General features: G+C 37.9%; 1 protein-coding gene across 1 annotated transcript in view; it reads right to left on the bottom strand.

Moving 5' to 3' along the window:
* The window catches only part of ccdc88b (coiled-coil domain containing 88B), a 58,059-nt gene that overhangs the window by 29,177 nt on the left and 11,363 nt on the right, over positions 1–17,519 (bottom strand). The window contains 10 exon segments of the mRNA XM_032555440.1: positions 1,797–2,492; positions 4,526–4,594; positions 4,729–4,844; positions 4,988–5,165; positions 5,310–5,456; positions 9,702–9,860; positions 10,998–11,079; positions 11,632–11,777; positions 14,542–14,682; positions 15,495–15,578. Coding sequence (XP_032411331.1) covers positions 1,797–2,492; positions 4,526–4,594; positions 4,729–4,844; positions 4,988–5,165; positions 5,310–5,456; positions 9,702–9,860; positions 10,998–11,079; positions 11,632–11,777; positions 14,542–14,682; positions 15,495–15,578 — 1,818 coding nt within the window.

Genomic DNA, 17,519 nt, shown 5'->3' on the forward strand with positions numbered 1-17,519 from the left:
CCCCATTTATCACCTCAGCCTCATCTTTAAATGTTACCAAATCTATGCCTCTAATTATTTAAAGTGTCAAGATCATACAAATGTGTTCATTTAGACCCACCAGATTAAGAATAACATGCTGGTCTTTTGCAGATTAAATTATCACACCTCATTAAAACATTAAGTACCTTAAGTTTTAATGTAACTGACAGAAATGACAGAAAACATTAAGTTTTCTGTCATTTTTGTAGTTCTCTGCAGGAATTATGTCAATATAAATAAAAAAACATAAAAACTTTATATTGTATCACTAAAATGTCTGCACAGTTCAGTTATGACTATCCTAATATTTGTCAATCACAATATAATCTTTAAACAGCTAATTGTAGGTTGAATGCTGCACTGCGTTTGGGATTAAACAACAGCAGTAATGTGTCAAAATCTGTTTTTCATCAAGTTGGTTTCACAATCAGTTTAAAACATGCAGCGGCCACAACAACATATCACCAACCATCCCTTCTGTGCTTCCTCCTCCTCTTCCTCAGCATAACTAACCTCACTTATGGACTCGGTCTCTTCATCCTGACTGATATTGATTTACTCATCACCTTCAGTGAAGTCTGTTTCTCCTCTCCACTAACACTTCGTTTGATGCTGTAACCTAAGCTAATTGTGTGGTGCAGAAAACCTCATGATGACCCAGTTATAACGTGAAAACATGTTCTTGGTAACAATATTGTGTTTCAGACATGTTGAATCTTTTTTGAGAACAGCATTTTCAACCTTTAGGTCTGTGGGAAGTGCACATCAACACGACTACAACCAGGTTGTTCTATGCAGGGTCTCCAACTCCAGTCCTGAAGAGTTACGTTCTGCAACTTTTAGATGCATCCAGTGTCCTGCACACTCGAATGAAATGAATGAGTGCAGAGCTCCATGACATGAGAGAATAATTTAGTCATTTGATTCAGTTGTTTGAGCAGAGATGCATCTAAAAGTTTTTCTTTCCCAGTCGAATTAAAGGGTGGATTTTCTGAATCTTCCAGTGTGACATTTTGCTACAGCAATGAAAGTTATGTTTAATTAAAAGGGACCCTCTTGTGTACTTTCCAGGCACATAGTGCCATTTAACTGCACAATCAAGTTTGTTATTAAAAAGCTGTATATGTCAAACATAACTTAATAGAAATTTGACTTCACAATTTAACACCTTGAAATTGGTCCTCTGTCTCTTTAAGAAGCTCCTGCTCTTTTTGACACTCCGCCTTTAGCCCATCACTGCAACATTTCTGCTTTATGACACTCACAACCGTTCTTTGGAGTGTTTCACTGAGAAGTAGCTCGTATAATGAGCTCAGCAAAGGCACAGTTCCACCAAATGTTTGCCAATTGCTGCTGCCGCTAGTCTGAAGGAGCAGAAAGAAGGAGGTGTGCAGGGTGGTTGGTCTGTGAGGCAGGAAACTGCAGCTTTAAGGAGGAGCTTTGTGAAAATAGGTTGCCCTTGGTGAGAAAAAGTGGTTTTGCTTCCTGAATGGTTGCCACTGGAAATTCAAGGATTTTTCAAACATGAATGAAAGAGTCAAAACAAAACTCCAGGTATGTTTTAGCTGACTGAATAACATTACAACCTGATGTAAGACACAATAAAGTCGATTTTAATCATTTTTAGCAGCGGTGATAATAATGGTAGAGGGTGCTAGGTTTTACACTGGTGTGAGACATAACCTAAATTAAGTTATTTGTTTAGTTTTTAATAACCTTTAATTGGATTGTATGAATATATTCATTGACAGACCTGTAGACTTCTCATTACGTACCTCTATATGCCGGCGAGCCTCCATCAGACTCTCTCCAGCTTTCTTCAGGCGCTGCAGCTCGGCCTCCACCAGCACCAACTTCTGCTCGGCCTCCCACGTCTTCCTGCTTTGCTCCCCCAGCTTTGATCGCAGCTCCTGGGCTGACTTCGCCTGCCGGTCAGCCTCCTCCTGCACCTCCTGGAATCGGCTCGTCAGGAGCGCCAAGTCAGGCCCGGAGGAGGAACACGCGTCCTGGTGAGTCTCTGCGGTCTCGGCGTTATCGTCAATGGGATGCTGTACGGCCTCTGATCCAGCGTTTTGAATCTTTGGTTCTTTCTCTTGTTTTTCCAGTTCTTTCTGTCCACCTTCAGCCTCGCCCCTCCATTTGCTCTGGATGTCCTCATCACAGACTTCGCCTTTTCCCACTTGAACATGAAGACCCTCTTCACCCACTCCTGCTTCCCGCCGTGTCCCTATGATTTCTCCCCTTTTCTCCCTCTCCTCCATCAGCCTCACCCGTCCTTCCCCTTCTCCCCTGCTGCTTTCAGAGCCCTGGACTCCTCTCACCGCCTCCCCCTCCTCTTCCTCCTTCTCCTTTTCTCGGCCCAGCTTCTTCACACCTTCCTCCTTCCTCTTCTCTTGAAGGTGTTGAAACTCCCTCAGCAGCTCCTCCAGCCGCTGCTTCAGAGTGCCATTTTCATTCTTCAAGTTTTGGGCCTGAAAAATGGAAGATGAGAGAAATTTTAATAGCACTTTAAAGCTTTGAGTCTTTGGTGAAGCAGAAAAAAGGTTTTCTCCATCTCTTTACAATGCCATAATGGGAAATTAAACCAAATGATTTAACATATAAATAGAGGAATAAGAATCTCATCATAAATAACCTAAAAAGCAGAACGAAGCAGAAAATAGTATTAGAAAAACAGGCTTTAAACATCAAAGCGAACATGATTCATTTTATTAATTTGACAGGTCCAACAGCATCGATCCAAAACAGCTGATGCGGCTGCTGTAGACATAGTACATCAAATTACCATATCCATTTGTCATACAAAGGCAAACTGTAGTATTAATCACTGTTTCCACCAATAGCCCTGTTAGATGAGTGATTTTCTCCTTCATACCGTTTGACACTAATGGTTGGTTTGTATTTGGGCCAGTGATGTCGTTTTCATCAGGTTCACATTCGAAATGCAGCAATCAAGACATGATTGAAGTCTAGACTTTCATTTTTCTTTCAAGTGCTTCTTAAAAATACAGATAATTTCTTAACAGACGACGACGACGATGATGAGTCAGAATGCATTTCTTTCTGTTCTTAAACTTCTCGTCAATAGAAGTAGAAAGTCTTCAATCGCATCTTGATTGCTTCCATTCAAACCCACCATGGCGTTGCACAGAGGGCAAAAACATACAACTATCATTAACCTGTCCGTATCAAACAGATATTATTTCTGATATACATTAATTACATGCTTTGCAGATTTTAAGAGATGTTCCACAAACTTTCAGCTGACTGTGTTCGCTGTGGAAGTATCCAAGGCTATGATTATTGAGCTTAAGGCTGATTTCTTTAGTTTTTTGGCATTTTCTTTTGCAACTAAATAATCCTACAAAATGTCCTGAATCAAAAGATGATTTCATTTTTAATGTATATTCAAAGTAACCTAACTATGTTACATCATAAATACTTCTGATTAATCACATTGTAACCTGTCTGACAACATGAAAGTTTGTTTTTTTCTAAAGAAATTCAGGAACAAATGAGAAACAAAGTTAATGAGGCCAATCTAGGACTCCTTATCCTTAAATAGAGAAAACATGACAGTGACGACCCTTCCCAGGTGTGGCTAAGCTACCAAATTTACTCCAAGAGTGCACTGACAACTCATCTAGGAAGTCATAACAACCTAGAACAACATCTGAAGCAAACAGGCCTCTGGGTGAGTTAAGGTCAGAGGTCATGAGTCAACAATATGAAAGTGAATGGGCAAAATCACATCTATTAAAATCACTGCTGAATAAAAATATCATGAAGGTCTATTGCAGGTGGTAAATTAATGTCATCTGCAAACATCATAGTCCAGATGTTAGACTAACATCTGTCCGCCTGTCTGCCACCAACGCAAACAGGAAGGGGCTTAGAGACGATTCTTGATGCAGTCCCACCTCCATCTTGAACTGCTGCTCAAGTACAGGAAGACTACAGGGTTTTATGGTCACTTAGAGGGGAAAAAAAGAAATTAGAAGAATTTTTTTGTTTAAAATTAAACTGAAAATGATGATAAAGAAGCTGAAAGCACAAGAGAAAAAGTAGGAAATCAATAATAAAGTCGAAATGATGGGGGAGGGGCAAAATGCTTAAAAGGTGGAAATAGTTGAAATGTAAAAACATATTTCAAAATGTGGAAAAAGTAAAACTACAAAGTCAAATGACTTGTGAAAATCATGCTTGAGTAAATCATGAGGTAGTACAACATAATTTTGTAATGGAAAAGAAGAAAATAAATCCCCTCCAAAAACGTTGGGGCTTCACTGTAAACCATCATAGCTCCAAAGTGCACAGAATATCACTTTTATAAATGTAGTAGGTGTTAAGGTGTCTTTTTAAGTGAAAAATGATTTTTTTGAGAAGTAATGTGACATTTTCTCTGTGTGTGTTTTTGGCAGAGACTCGTCTCTGACTCCAGTCGGAGTGACATCCAAACTGAAGGACAAAGTGATTGTGAACCTCTCCTCTCCTCTCCGCTCACCTCCCTGAGTGTTTTCTGATGTTCCACCTCGAGGCAGGCCAGCTCATCTTTGGCATCGGGGGAATCAGCCTGCAGTAAAGGAGCACAGGCAGTTAACACTTCCACATCCCATCATCCTCTACGTAGCTCAATGTGGCACTAGTAATATTAGAGCGGCAGGGGAGCAGTGATGGGTTATTTATGTTGAATTTCTGAACCCTGACCTCCTGCTGGGCCTGCAGCTCCTCCAGTCTCCTCCTCAGCTCTGCGTTTTCCTGTTCTGCTCCTAGCAGCCGCAGCGCTGAAGCCTCACCCACTTCCACGCTCAGCGGCTTCTGATCTGAGACAGCAGGAACAAACAAAGGACCGTGACACATGATGAAATAAAAAATGAAATTACAAGCAACTGGGATTTTAATGAGAAAGGCATCAGTTCATAAAACTGCGGTACATGTTGGGGAATAGAAAGACGGGTTTTCTAACCTATCAGCTCGCAGAGCTCCTCATCAGAGTCCAGTTCTGATTGCAGAAACCGCTGATGGATGGTGACATTCGTGGGGGAAACACCTCCCTTTGACGTGCTCCTTTGCCTTAGGTCTGCCTCCAGGCTCATGTTCATCTCCAGCAGCTCGTCAACCCGCTGCCTTTCAGTGTCCCGCTCCTTCACATCAAAACAGAAACGGTGCGCCATGCAGACGTTACTAAAGAAACTGAAATCTTACATCAAACTTTCAGGAATCATTGGAAATCCTGCATTATTGGCATGTCGAACGAACTTTAACACTAGAGCAACAGCTCCACCCACCGCCTCCACGTCCATGATCCTCTGACGCAGAAGAAGATTGTCCTTCTCCAGCTCCCGTATGGAGGAGCAACGCGCCCGAGAATCTGCCAGCTGTTCTTCTAGAAGACTTTTGGTTTCCTGTAGCGCTGAACACAGATGTTGCTGCTCCTGAAAGAGGGGTCACAGACAGAGTGCTTCTAGTTTACCAAAATGAAGTGCTAGCTACAATATATTTTTCACATTTTATAAAATTGCAACAACCTCTGATACAATTTACAGGAGTTTCTTGTGCAAAATCCACACAAAGTTTGTGTTAAATGCTGTTGTTGAAGAGAAATTAGTCACATTTTTACAACAGTTTTCAACATTAATAGAAAAATTAAAAATAAGTAAAAAACAAAAGCGATTTGGCTACAAGCTAACGACATAATGTAGTTGAAACGCGTCCTATTTTTGCCCTTACTGAAACCTAAGATTATCTTTGAGTATGGGCTATCCCTATTTTAGAGACTTTGCAGCTGCAGAGAAATGTGGCTTTGCAAAGCATGAACTCAGGATGGATGAACACAGATGGCTCTCATACTTTTTAGATGTTTATATTAGTACAGAAATTTAGAAAATGAGGTAGGACGTTCCTGTTACAATTATGTGCAGCTTTTGTTGGCCCATCACATAATTTCAGAATAAAATCTAACTGATCCGTCCTAAATGTAAGTATCCGTATTTACCTAAAGGTTTCTTACTTCTTTTACAAAGAGAACTTTTGAAAAATTTTGAGATGTATGAACAAAATGTGGGCAGATTATAAAACTTGTGCCGTGTTTTCGCTACCTTATTTGGACTCTTCAGTGGCTCCATAAAGATTTTACAGCTTAAACGCTTTTAAACATCTTGAAGCGAGATTACTACATCAAAGTAAAACCACTAAACTGGACCATAAAGCCCAGCATATCCAGGATATCTGGCTAATCCTGAACTAACCTGACTGTGAGATCATCAAAGCAAATAGCTAAAAAAAAAACCTCTAGAAATAAACCGAGGTTTTCTAAACGTGGGTTTGTGCACATTAGAGTAAGAAGGTTAGACTTTCAATCTGTTGATCTCAGAGGTCTACTCTAACGCAACACTTCTGATGTTTAGAGCAGCTGAAAGCAACGATGCTGTTACAGCTAAATCTCCCAGTGTTTAAATTAAAAAGTCCATTTGTGACATTATCATTACAGCGCATAGAGACCAAGAGATTTATGGTCTTTATTAGATGTGCTGCAGAAATTATCTTGAAATATTAGAATGATTTTTTTATTCTGTCTGTTGCAACAGAGGCTGTCTAGACTAAAAACAAATAAATTCAATAAAACAAATAAATTCAAATTAGCAAATAGGCTTAAAATTATTTAATTGTTTTATATGCTGGAAGCTCTACTATACTGAAATTAATTTGTTCTATTATCATAATAATTTAAATTTGAAAGCATTTTATAAAATGATTGTGTTTTTTATGTATGTAATATATTTGATGCAATTTGAAAAATAATATGGTTCACAAAATAAGCTTTTATTTAGCAACTGGAAGTAATATCATTGTTCCGGAGTGATCTAGTGTTATTGCTATAAAATAAAGATTATTTAATTCAACAAAGAAGATTTTTTTAATAATTACTGAGATTGTTATTAGTACAATGTATATAAATTGATATTCATTGTGCAATTCCTTTGTGTCTCATTTCCGTCTGTGTTGAATCAAATTATTTTCAATCTAAATTTGAAATTTTTTTTTTGGTTCATCTTTATGATCATATGATTTATTGACAGAAAAATTAACAACCATATTTGAGTTGTGATTATAATTAAGAAAAAAGTTACTTTAGAGTCAAAGTTTGACAGGAAGAAGATTCAGCGAGGGATCTGATTTTTTTTCAACGCCCCAGAAGAATTCCCCTCTGCTGAGGTATTTTTCAAGGAAATGCTTCACCATGAGAGGTAACAAGAGCAGAGACAGAACTGAGGAAAATGTCTCCATCTGTGCATTGATGCCCTTTTTTTTATTATTCCGAATTCATTGCAGGGGAGTCTGAACCTCTACGTAGGTGGATTCTTATCTCAGAACCGAACCACATCTGGAGAATGTTAGCTTGTCAGCATCAGATGACATGGGGATACGCTCTGCTTCACGGTATAGAAAGAGATATTTACAGCAACATGAGGAGCAATCCTGCTCTTATACAGGAGCAACAAGAGCAAAAGTCTGCAGAAATGCAGGGAAAATTTCAATTCCACGGCATGGGAACTATTCGCCCGTCTGACACCAAATTGAATGAAAAAACTCTCAAAAGCTGATATCGGCTATGGAATATATTTTACACTAATTTCAAAGGAAAGCAAATGTAGTCTGGAATGGGGAAAAGTCACTCTCAGGTTTTCACTGTAGAAAATCTTCTATATTCATGCTTCTGTCATGCTGCTGAAAAGTAAAAAGTAAAATGAAAGGCATTTTGTGGAAGATTAAGTTCTGACAAATCTTAGAAGTATTTGTGTCGGTTTTGATTTGCTCTGAATACTGTAAGTGTAGTAAAAATGTTGGTGCTGCGTCAGGACAGACAGAGCTCGTTATTTATGACACATCAGCATTACTTCTCTCCTTTTAATTTTATTTATCCATGCTTAGGGATCATTTGATCATCAATGCTCTGTGGTCACGCAAATGGTCAGATAATTATTTGTAGGGAAACCACAAAGTAGGTCGTCACGCCAGTTTCAAGCGTCCAACAACCTGAGGTGAGTGAACAATGAACCATGACATCACGTTCACTATCCTTACTCAGATATTTGAGTCCGTTGTGATACATTTTGTAGGAATGCCAGATATTTGTGATAATCGTAGAAAATCTGCGTCGCTCATGGAGTCAAAATGTTTCACATATCGTCGCCTTCCTAAGTCATTTTTAGCCAAGAGTGATCTTCTTTTTTTTTTTTTTGCATATATTATCTTTTGGAAAAAAAAGAAGTGAGGAATTTTGTTGCCAAAATCACTTTTCACAAAAGTTATTTTAGGAAAGTGATGATATCAAAAATATCATTGCATGGTAGACTGTCCAGCTTCTTTCACGATCAAATTGTGAACGCTATAGCATTATTTCCTATTGTGTCGTGCAGCTCTGGAAAACATTAAGAGAGGACTGCACTGAACCTCCTGGTTCTTCCACCAAACATTGATTTCTGAACTCTTCCTGAGTTAAAAAAATAATATTGTAGTTTCTAAATGAATATGAACTTGTTTTCTTTGCATTATTTGAGGTGTGAAGGCACTACATCTTTTTCATTATTTTGATCATTTCTCATTTTCTGCAAATAAATACAAAATTTTTGTTTGGAATTTCTGAGACATGTTGTCAGTAGTTCATAAAATAAAAGAACAATGTTCATTTTACTCAAACATATACCTATTAAAAGTAAAGCAGAGAAACTGATCATTTAATTTTTTACAGAGCTGAAACTCCGTCTGTCAAAATGAAACATATTCGCAGCAGTGTGGCAGGACTAGAAGCTGTTCATTCATCCTTACAGAAAAGAAATTTAATTTATTTTCTTACACAAACTCAGTAAGATAATATTTCTAATGGTGGTTCTAAATAATTTCAACCTCTTTTAATTGAAGTGTGTCCTTTTGTTTACCAACCTTGTAGAGACAACAATGAAAGGATGAGTCCCAAAAACAACACCGCAGAAAAACGTTTAATTACTCATTTAGAGTCACAGCTCATGAGTTAATATTTACAAATTCAACTATTAATTTAGCTTTTGCTTTGACAAGCGTTCAGCTGGAATTTGTGGCATTTATTTCACTACAAACTGGATAAACTAACAAGTGCAAGGACGTAGCCAGAAGGGAGAATGAATCAAATAAGTAAGAGAAGGTGACAGTGAGGACACCAGGAGATGTTTTACAAGGATGTGAGGACATTTTCTGCCCCAGAACATTTCAGCTAGTTCAGAATAAATTTCATTTGGTTGTAAAAGTTCCAGCGACTAGAGGCAAACTCCTACTCCTCCTCGTCAACGAAGCAGCTCTGAGCTATAAATCCAGATGACATCACGCAGTATAATCTTGTTCTATGGCTTTGGATTTCATAGTTGCTCATGCTCGCTTTTGAGTGAAACACTGAGGGCCGTAAGAGGGAATAATAATAAGATTAAATGACACTTTTTACTGTCGGATATTAGCTATTCCAAGGTGAGTTTAATTTGAGATCTTTTTGATGCGAGTTTCTCTGATTATATTCATATTACCACTTCCTGTAAGAAAAATTACAGGGTTACAGAAATGCTTTATTGAATGTTTTTATATCCCCATTTTGGCTGGGACTGCAACCAGTTTTAATGTGATGCATGCTAGCACTTTGTTTGTGTTTGTACCTTCAGCTGAGTGCGAGTCAGCTCCAGGCTGCGCAGTCTGTGCTTGCAGCTCTGCAGCTCAACCTGAAGCTGCTCGGTCCGTGAAGCTCGCTCCCGGGCGCAGTCCAGCTCGTCCCGCAGCGTGCGCATTCCCCTCACCTCGTTCTGCAGAGAACGGTTCTGGAGGAACACAAAATACAGAATCACACACAGCAAACTGGGTTGAGCATTGATCATGGGAGGATGTGCAGAAAACCCAAAGCAGAGTATGATGCAAGAAGAAGAAAATGTGCCTTTGACTGTGAGCACAGCGCCTGAATGTCTCCATTCCCAGCAGATTCTAATTTAAAGGAATGTTTACAGCTTTCAGGTGAAGTGTTACTGGGATATCTCCCATTTATAAACTAGGTAAGTTATCCGAGGTGAGAGACTGCAACGTAACATGTATTTCAAACCAGTGAGAGTATCTTCACGTTGATTCTACCAAGCCCATGTAGTCGCTGCAGCGACATTAAAGTTCTCATTTTAATCCAAGTCAGCATTTTTGCAGCTTAGTTTTGTAATAACTGCAGTGGAGCTGTGGCTTTTCATAGGAAGATCAGTCATCAGAGCATTACAGTAATCAATTTGACATGTTATAAAAGTAGATATTAGTGTCTCTGAGCCGGACTGAGAGAAATGGTCGAACTCTGGCAATGTCCTCCAGATGATAAAATGCATTCTTTGTGACATTTTTACAGAGCAAAAAACAAGACCTAGGTTTTTTTTTATTTTTAAGGATAGATTGCCATTGCATGAAGTTTTTCTACAAGTTTCTTCTTCTGTAGTTTCAGAACTAGTTGATATATTTGCTCTCAAGTCGACTTGCTGATAGTGCCAAAAAAACAAAGGTATGGTTTACATAATTTGATGAATTGCTCTGCAGCACAACAGCAAAGAAATAAGGACTTTAGGAAGAGTTTAAATTAAAAATGCTCATGTTTTACATTCAATTGTTACAGGACAGTAGTTCTTTTCTACTCCTAAACTAAAGTTGTTTTCTATCATTCTCCTGCAGGCCAGGCAAATTATTTATAGTTTGCATTTTCAAACAGCCAAATGTTTTATAATTTTAACAGTTAATTCATGTGGACTTGTTAAATGTGAAACTATAATCCCACCTAAGGCGCCAAAGTAGCTTGAGCCTCTACTAATTTCAATTTTAATTGTGACTATCAGCAGAGGCTTTACTGATAAATGACTCAGATCAGTATCAGGGATAAAAAATAGATCTTTTATTTTTTCTGTATATATCCAGACCGTGGTACGTCTTCGAACCTCTTTTTGTAGTTTCTTCAGCTGATCCTCCATCGTCTGAATCTCCTGCTTGTAATCCAAAATCTGATCACCTTTGTCTTCCCTGAAAAAAAAACAAAAAAACAGAAAACTCTCAGAGCTGCACGTCTTATCTTTCTGATGCTGCCTTATGGTCAGATCTCTGATAGCTGAAGCAAAAAGTACAAGAATAAAGCACATAATGTGAGCAGGAAAGACATAAAAAAAACCTGAAATTATAACTTGCGACTTTTAGCTGAACTTTGACCTTTGGATAATTTTAATACACAGTGGATATTAGATTGTTACACCAAGAACCCGACTTGTTGCTGAGTAACAAGTCATTTTTGTGCATTGAGAGGAGAGACAAAATTTGCACATCATTAACGCTGACCTTTATGACAACTTTACTAAAGGTTCTCCAGGGCTTTTCTTACACACACACACACACCCACACACTATATTTTCTGTCTTTACACTGGCTTACATTCATTTTTCATTAATTTCTATAGCCTAACCCTTATGCTAAAAATGACCACTTACTCATTTCACACCCTAAACTCAACCTCTAACCCAAAAAACAGCACTTCTTCTTATGGGGAATGTAAGATTTGTTGGAAAGCACACAAACACTCACAGTTGTTGTTTGAGGCGGCGGAGTTTGGCCTTGCTGTCGGCCAGCTGGAGGGCCAGACTCTGCGGTGGATCATCAAGGTGGCCCCCCAGCGCCGTCTGCGTTGAATCGCCGTGGGTTTCACGCTCCTGACACAACTCTGCTATCCTCTGAGGAAGAAGGAAAAAAAACTATCTAAAAACGTCCTTAAGACTTCATTTAATGCAGCATAAAAAGATTTCTGCAAAATATTGGCAGGTTTAGAGATGTGAAATATGTCTAAATTCACAGAAAGTTAGAATAAATTACAGATTAAATTAGCTTAGAAAAACATAACGGTGTTGCTTACACCAAGTCTCAAAACGCTTTTTCTACAGAAAGTTTTAAGGCAGACAAAAAAAAAATGTATTTACAAAATAACATTTTATATTTTTAGTATTTAAACTCACCATGCAGACAGCACTGTATATTTTTCATTTGCTTATTACAAATTATATTGATTTTTAAATAACGGTTTATATTTAGCATTTGCAAATGCTTTGATCAAGTTCATTTAGTAAGCTCTATATTTACCAAGGTTATTTTTATTTTGCACATACACAGGAAATGCTCTGTTTACCACAATGACAGAAGGAAGTGATGACACACTAACAGCACCCAGAGAGCAATGGGAGTGAGAGATACCTTACTAAATATAAATACAACTACATTTGTTTTAGCTTTTTATTTCATGTTTTTTATTTTAGGACTTCACCTTTATGGTGGAGGAAATGGCTCCTTTTTATCCATAAAAGTCCTCCCCTTAAGGTGAAAAGTTTATGTAAACCACAATGTTTCTGAAAAACAAAGGAGCTGTGGACACTGCGGGTTTGCTACGGCCGACACGCCTTTTCACTGTTTTCTTCTTTGTTTTGTTTTAAAACAGAAGACCAGATGGTCTGTCCTACGTACTGGAGCATCACACTCTCTTCCTGAAAAGGTTACTGCTGGCTGGGCTGGCAGGAATCAATGCCTTTCCTTTGTATATCCTGAAATATGTTGAATTGGAGATGCCCTAACACCAGACATGCCTCCATTTAACTATGCAAATAAATGTAAATATGTCCTGCGATTGAGGAGAATCACACTCTCAGAATCACACACTAGGTACCAAAAGAAACTCCACAGAATGTGAAATTAATGCATTTCTAAATAAGGTGGAAGTGTGTGAAAACAAAGGCTTCATCTCTTCTTATGTAAGTACAAAGTCAGGTTCTCACCTTCTAAAATTACACACTTCTAGCATGGATTACAGACACTATTATTATAAATCGACACCTAAATGCATCGAGGAAAGAGTGAGGCTGAGGCATTTCAAAGATTGTGTCTATTGAGGAAAACAGCAGCTAAAAAACTCTGAAACTCTTTTAACCAGCAAAAAACAGAAAGTGTCCAAATACGTCTGGAAGGTGTCAGGGGGGGTACAAGTTGTAGTTTCATGTCCGATTACCGATCTTTAAAATATCTGAAGATTCAAATTTCCATGATTAATTTCTTTCAAGCTACACTGTCAACGTTGGTTATTAAACTCACAATAAATCTTGTTTCGTTGAAAAAATATTGAGCAATATCTGTGAAAAAGTACAAATTTGTTCCAACTTCACATGTTGGAATTGGCTAGAGGACAGACTCAGGTCCCGTCTACGTGAAAAGTTTAGATGTGACCTGGTGGGCGGGTCTGTCAGTCTGTCCGTCTTTCACAGCAGAGCAAAAGGGGACAGTGGCAGTTTGCGGAAACAGATAAGATCAGTGGATAAGATCAAAGGATAAGATTGGTTTCACATGTAAGTATCGGCTGATCAGCCTTACTGGCGTCCTGCATGTTTTAAATGTTTCCCTTTTTAAACACACCTGAATCAAAGAAATGGGTAGTTAGCGTGTTCCTGGAGAATTTGATAACATGCAGAGGAGCAAACTAAACCATTTAAAATAATCTTTGTTGGAGCTCTTGAGGAATGACTTCTCAATAACAAACAATAATGCAGCAAAGACAAGCTGATGTTTGGACATGCACAGCCTTTGAAAATAATTTTTAAAAAAACAATAAAAAACACTAAATTAATGTTTTGCCATGTAAGAATTATCATTATATCTACTTGTTCAAAAGCAAGTGAGAAGATATTTTGTATATTGTTTTTATAGCTTTATATTGATTATGGATGTTTCAGTTTGAATACTTCAAATAATGCATATCTATGTCAAATATATCCTGCATAGAAAACCTAATTTTATACTATATTTATCTAAACATATCTAACCATTTGTGTATACGTTTCATCTTCCATATAACTATTTAGAAATATTTTTTGGACTTTTTTCCAAATATATTTCTGCTTGTACTTTGCTTAATTTCTCAAGCCACAGTTTTCCACAAAGTCTCTTCACAAGTGGATATGCACATGCTTTTAATAAATTTGGACAACTTAATCAATTTCCTCATCATGACATCACAACATCCTGCAGAGTGCTGCCTAGTAGTATTGTTTTAAGTTTTTAATTCCTTCACATTGTTGTGTTTCGTTTTGTCATTTTATTTGATGTTTATTTTTATCTTATTCATCTCTGACGTTCAGCACTTTGTTTCAGCTGTTGAGGCTCTTTATAAATGATGATGATGATGATGATAAACTATTTTTACTTTTTTCAGAGTATATACTTTTTGGTTTTAATCAGTTAAACTTTGCAGGGCTAATTAATTTCAGCTGTCCACTGTTATATTTAACAAACATGTTTCTATAAATCAAATCTGGGTTTTTCATCCATTTTTCTCTTAAAATCTAATTATATAATGGTAATAATAATTCTGTGCATTAGTTGATATGCAAGCCTGGATGTTCTCACCCAGATTTTCTCCTGGAAGGAGGTAATTATTTCTCGATTCGTGACCATACGAACCTCCAGGTGTGTGTCTCTCTGTGCCAGCAGGCTCTGGATTTGCTTGGCCATGGAGCTGAAGACCAGCTGTAGCTCTACACCTTCTGCCTCCACCAGCTCCTCCCACTGAAGAGGCAGCACCACTCTTGGATCCTGAGTCACCTGCAGCAAGGACAGTTCTTCAGGTTTCTGCGATAAAAATCAATGTAAGTCTGATCCAACCAGCAGATCAGGGAACAAACCCTCCAGGCAGAGCGAGTGTGCGTTGAATACCAAGCATCTGCGTAGATTAGAAACAAGTAAATTTTCCATTCTGCCTGGCTCGACTCATGCATGCAAAACTAATGATCATGTTGATGGCTTTGAGAGGTTCGCGGGTGGAGGCCATATGAGCAGGAAGCAGGGGATGCATCCATCTACGCAGGAGGAGCACTTCTCACCTCTGTGATTTATTAGGCTGAAAACTTTGGCAATAAAAAGGCTGGTGGGCTACATGCTGTTCCTGAAATTCAGCCACACTGGTATTCAGCATGCTGTTTTTGTGAAGCTGGCAATTATTAATGGAAGGGGTGTTTTCAAAGAGGGAGCCAAGTGGCATTTATGCTTTAACAGACGAGAGAGAATGACAAAAAGCAAGAAAAGATGAAGCGGTGATGTGACAGAGGTGGAGGTGGAGAGGTGGACATGACGGGTGGAAGATCCATCACCAGGGGGCAGCCAGAGGTCTCGACAAGGCAGCCGGCAGAATGACAACTAGCTCATTTTCACACTTACTTGTAGCATCAGAAAGAGGAATAATAATCCAGCTCTCTTTGCCTACAGGCAGACACCACAGAAATACTGTGCAATATATTATTTAGGGACAAATGTGTTCTTTAGAAAGTCTCCCCAGGACAAAATATACCCCAGCGAAAACCTTTTATTTTTTTAGGAAGGATTGCATCTGATTTATTTCACACATCTTCTTCACTTACCTGCTGAATACAGATGGCAATGGCTGCCTGAGTCTCGATGTCCAGAGATTGGATCTGCTGGATGAAGGTCTCCTTGTTCTCACACTGCAAAAAAAAAAAATGATGAGGAGGAATGAAGTGCACGCACAAATGTGATTTGTATTTGGAAAAAAGCAATCCCCATGAGGTACGGCTCGTATTATTTAGTCAGCTGAAGGTTCTACTGAATAAGTAATTTAAAAATTTTGGGTTGTACATCACACAAAACCAGCAATTATAGAGGCTAAGATAAAAAAAGGACATCTGATACAGATACAAAAGAATATGCAGGCTTAGGAATTCATAAAAAATAGCTTCTTTCTAAAAGACCAAAAAAAACAAGCTTCAGTAAAAGTGGAAAATGCTTTCAGATCATAAAAATTTCAAATTACATGGTGCCTGGATTCACACACCATTGAACCGTGTATGAATCCTTGGGATGGATTCCTTTAGATCAGAGACGAAAAAGCCGTTTATTGCAACATTTTGTCAGGTAATTAAAAATTCCTGCATTTAAAAGCTTTGAAAGCATCACAGCTATTTACGATAGTAGATCGACTTCATTAATGTTTCTGTTTCGCCCCTCATCTCTGGCTTCAAAATCTCTGTAATCTTCAGAGACTCTTCTTCTTAAAACAGCACAGGAAGAAACATATGACTCGTTCATTTGGCCTTTAATTGGAAGCGAATTGTTTTGTATCTTTTTTTCCACCAAAAAAAAAGGTGGAAAAGAGAAATAACTAATCTAAACAGAACTATGTCTAAACACAACCGTCGTATGAAAGTAAAAAAGCTCTGTGTGTGTCGACATGTGGAGGTAATGATCGGGGGAACATTTCTTCAGTGTCCCAAGGCTCAGATGCCGCCACTGATTCAAGTTTGGAACCGTCAACAGACTTCCTGGCTTATCACTCTGGCTTTAACACTTATCACCATGGCAGAGATCCTGAGTTCCCTTCAGCAACGCAGAGCAAGCTGCCAAGAAGAAGCACAAATGGCTTCAGGAAAGAATAATCAGGGAAACTGTGAAAGTCCTGGAGATGAGCTTGAATATTTCTGTGGAGAAGAAGAGAAGAAACTTCCAAGGATGAGAAGCGCCAGGCTAATTGTGCCAGGTGAATTATTTCCAATCACTTCCTGAGTGAAGCAAGTGGAGGCTTAAGGTAATTGCACATTTTCAGTGCAGTGATTTTAATACGTCAATTGAAACAACTCTTTTTCGCTTTGGTCTAAGTTGAATCCAGGAACCTTCGATATAAGCAAAAAATAAAAGCTTAAAAAAATGTTGAGACTGAAACAATCAGATTAATTGATTATTAAAATAAATGTCAGCTAATTTAGTAATCGATTAATTATTAACTGGAGTAAAGGCCATTTGTTGAAAGAACAACACAGTAGAAGCAGTAATTATATTTTGCATTTAAGATTTAAAAAATTAAATAAAAATTTGTCTATATATATGTTCTTCACAGAACAAGTGGCATAGCTGTAGTATTACCTACTACAAATTCTCAAAAAAAATCTCCTTCTAATCACTTTTTTCTATCCAAATATTAATTAGCAAAATATAATCAACAGATCAACCCGACCCAGTATAGACGGCTGAGCTGTATATTGATGTCAGAAGTTTTAGGTTTTTTTAGCTGCATCCGTTGCTAAAATGATCAAGCATTCTCCAAATTTTCTTATTTAAAAGAAAATAATTGAATTATATGTTTAGTTGCATTTTTATGCATTTCTAATACAGCATAAAATAAACATAAGTGGTTAAATAAAAAAATATGCATCTAATTTTTTTTTTTTTATCCAATTTGTCATCAGAATAATCGACAGAATAACAAATTACCAAAATAATTAATTAGTTGCAGCCCTAAAAAAAATCCCCATTAAGGCAATTTTTAATAGGAAAGAAGTTTGTGATACATATCTAAAAGCATTATTTATGTAATTACCTCCCATTATGTGTGTGTGTGTGTGTGGGGGTGGGTGTGCGTGTGCGTGTGTGTG

The sequence above is a fragment of the Xiphophorus hellerii genome, chromosome 23 (genome assembly GCF_003331165.1).
Source record: "Xiphophorus hellerii strain 12219 chromosome 23, Xiphophorus_hellerii-4.1, whole genome shotgun sequence".
In the NCBI taxonomy this organism is placed as follows: Eukaryota; Metazoa; Chordata; class Actinopteri; order Cyprinodontiformes; family Poeciliidae; genus Xiphophorus; species Xiphophorus hellerii.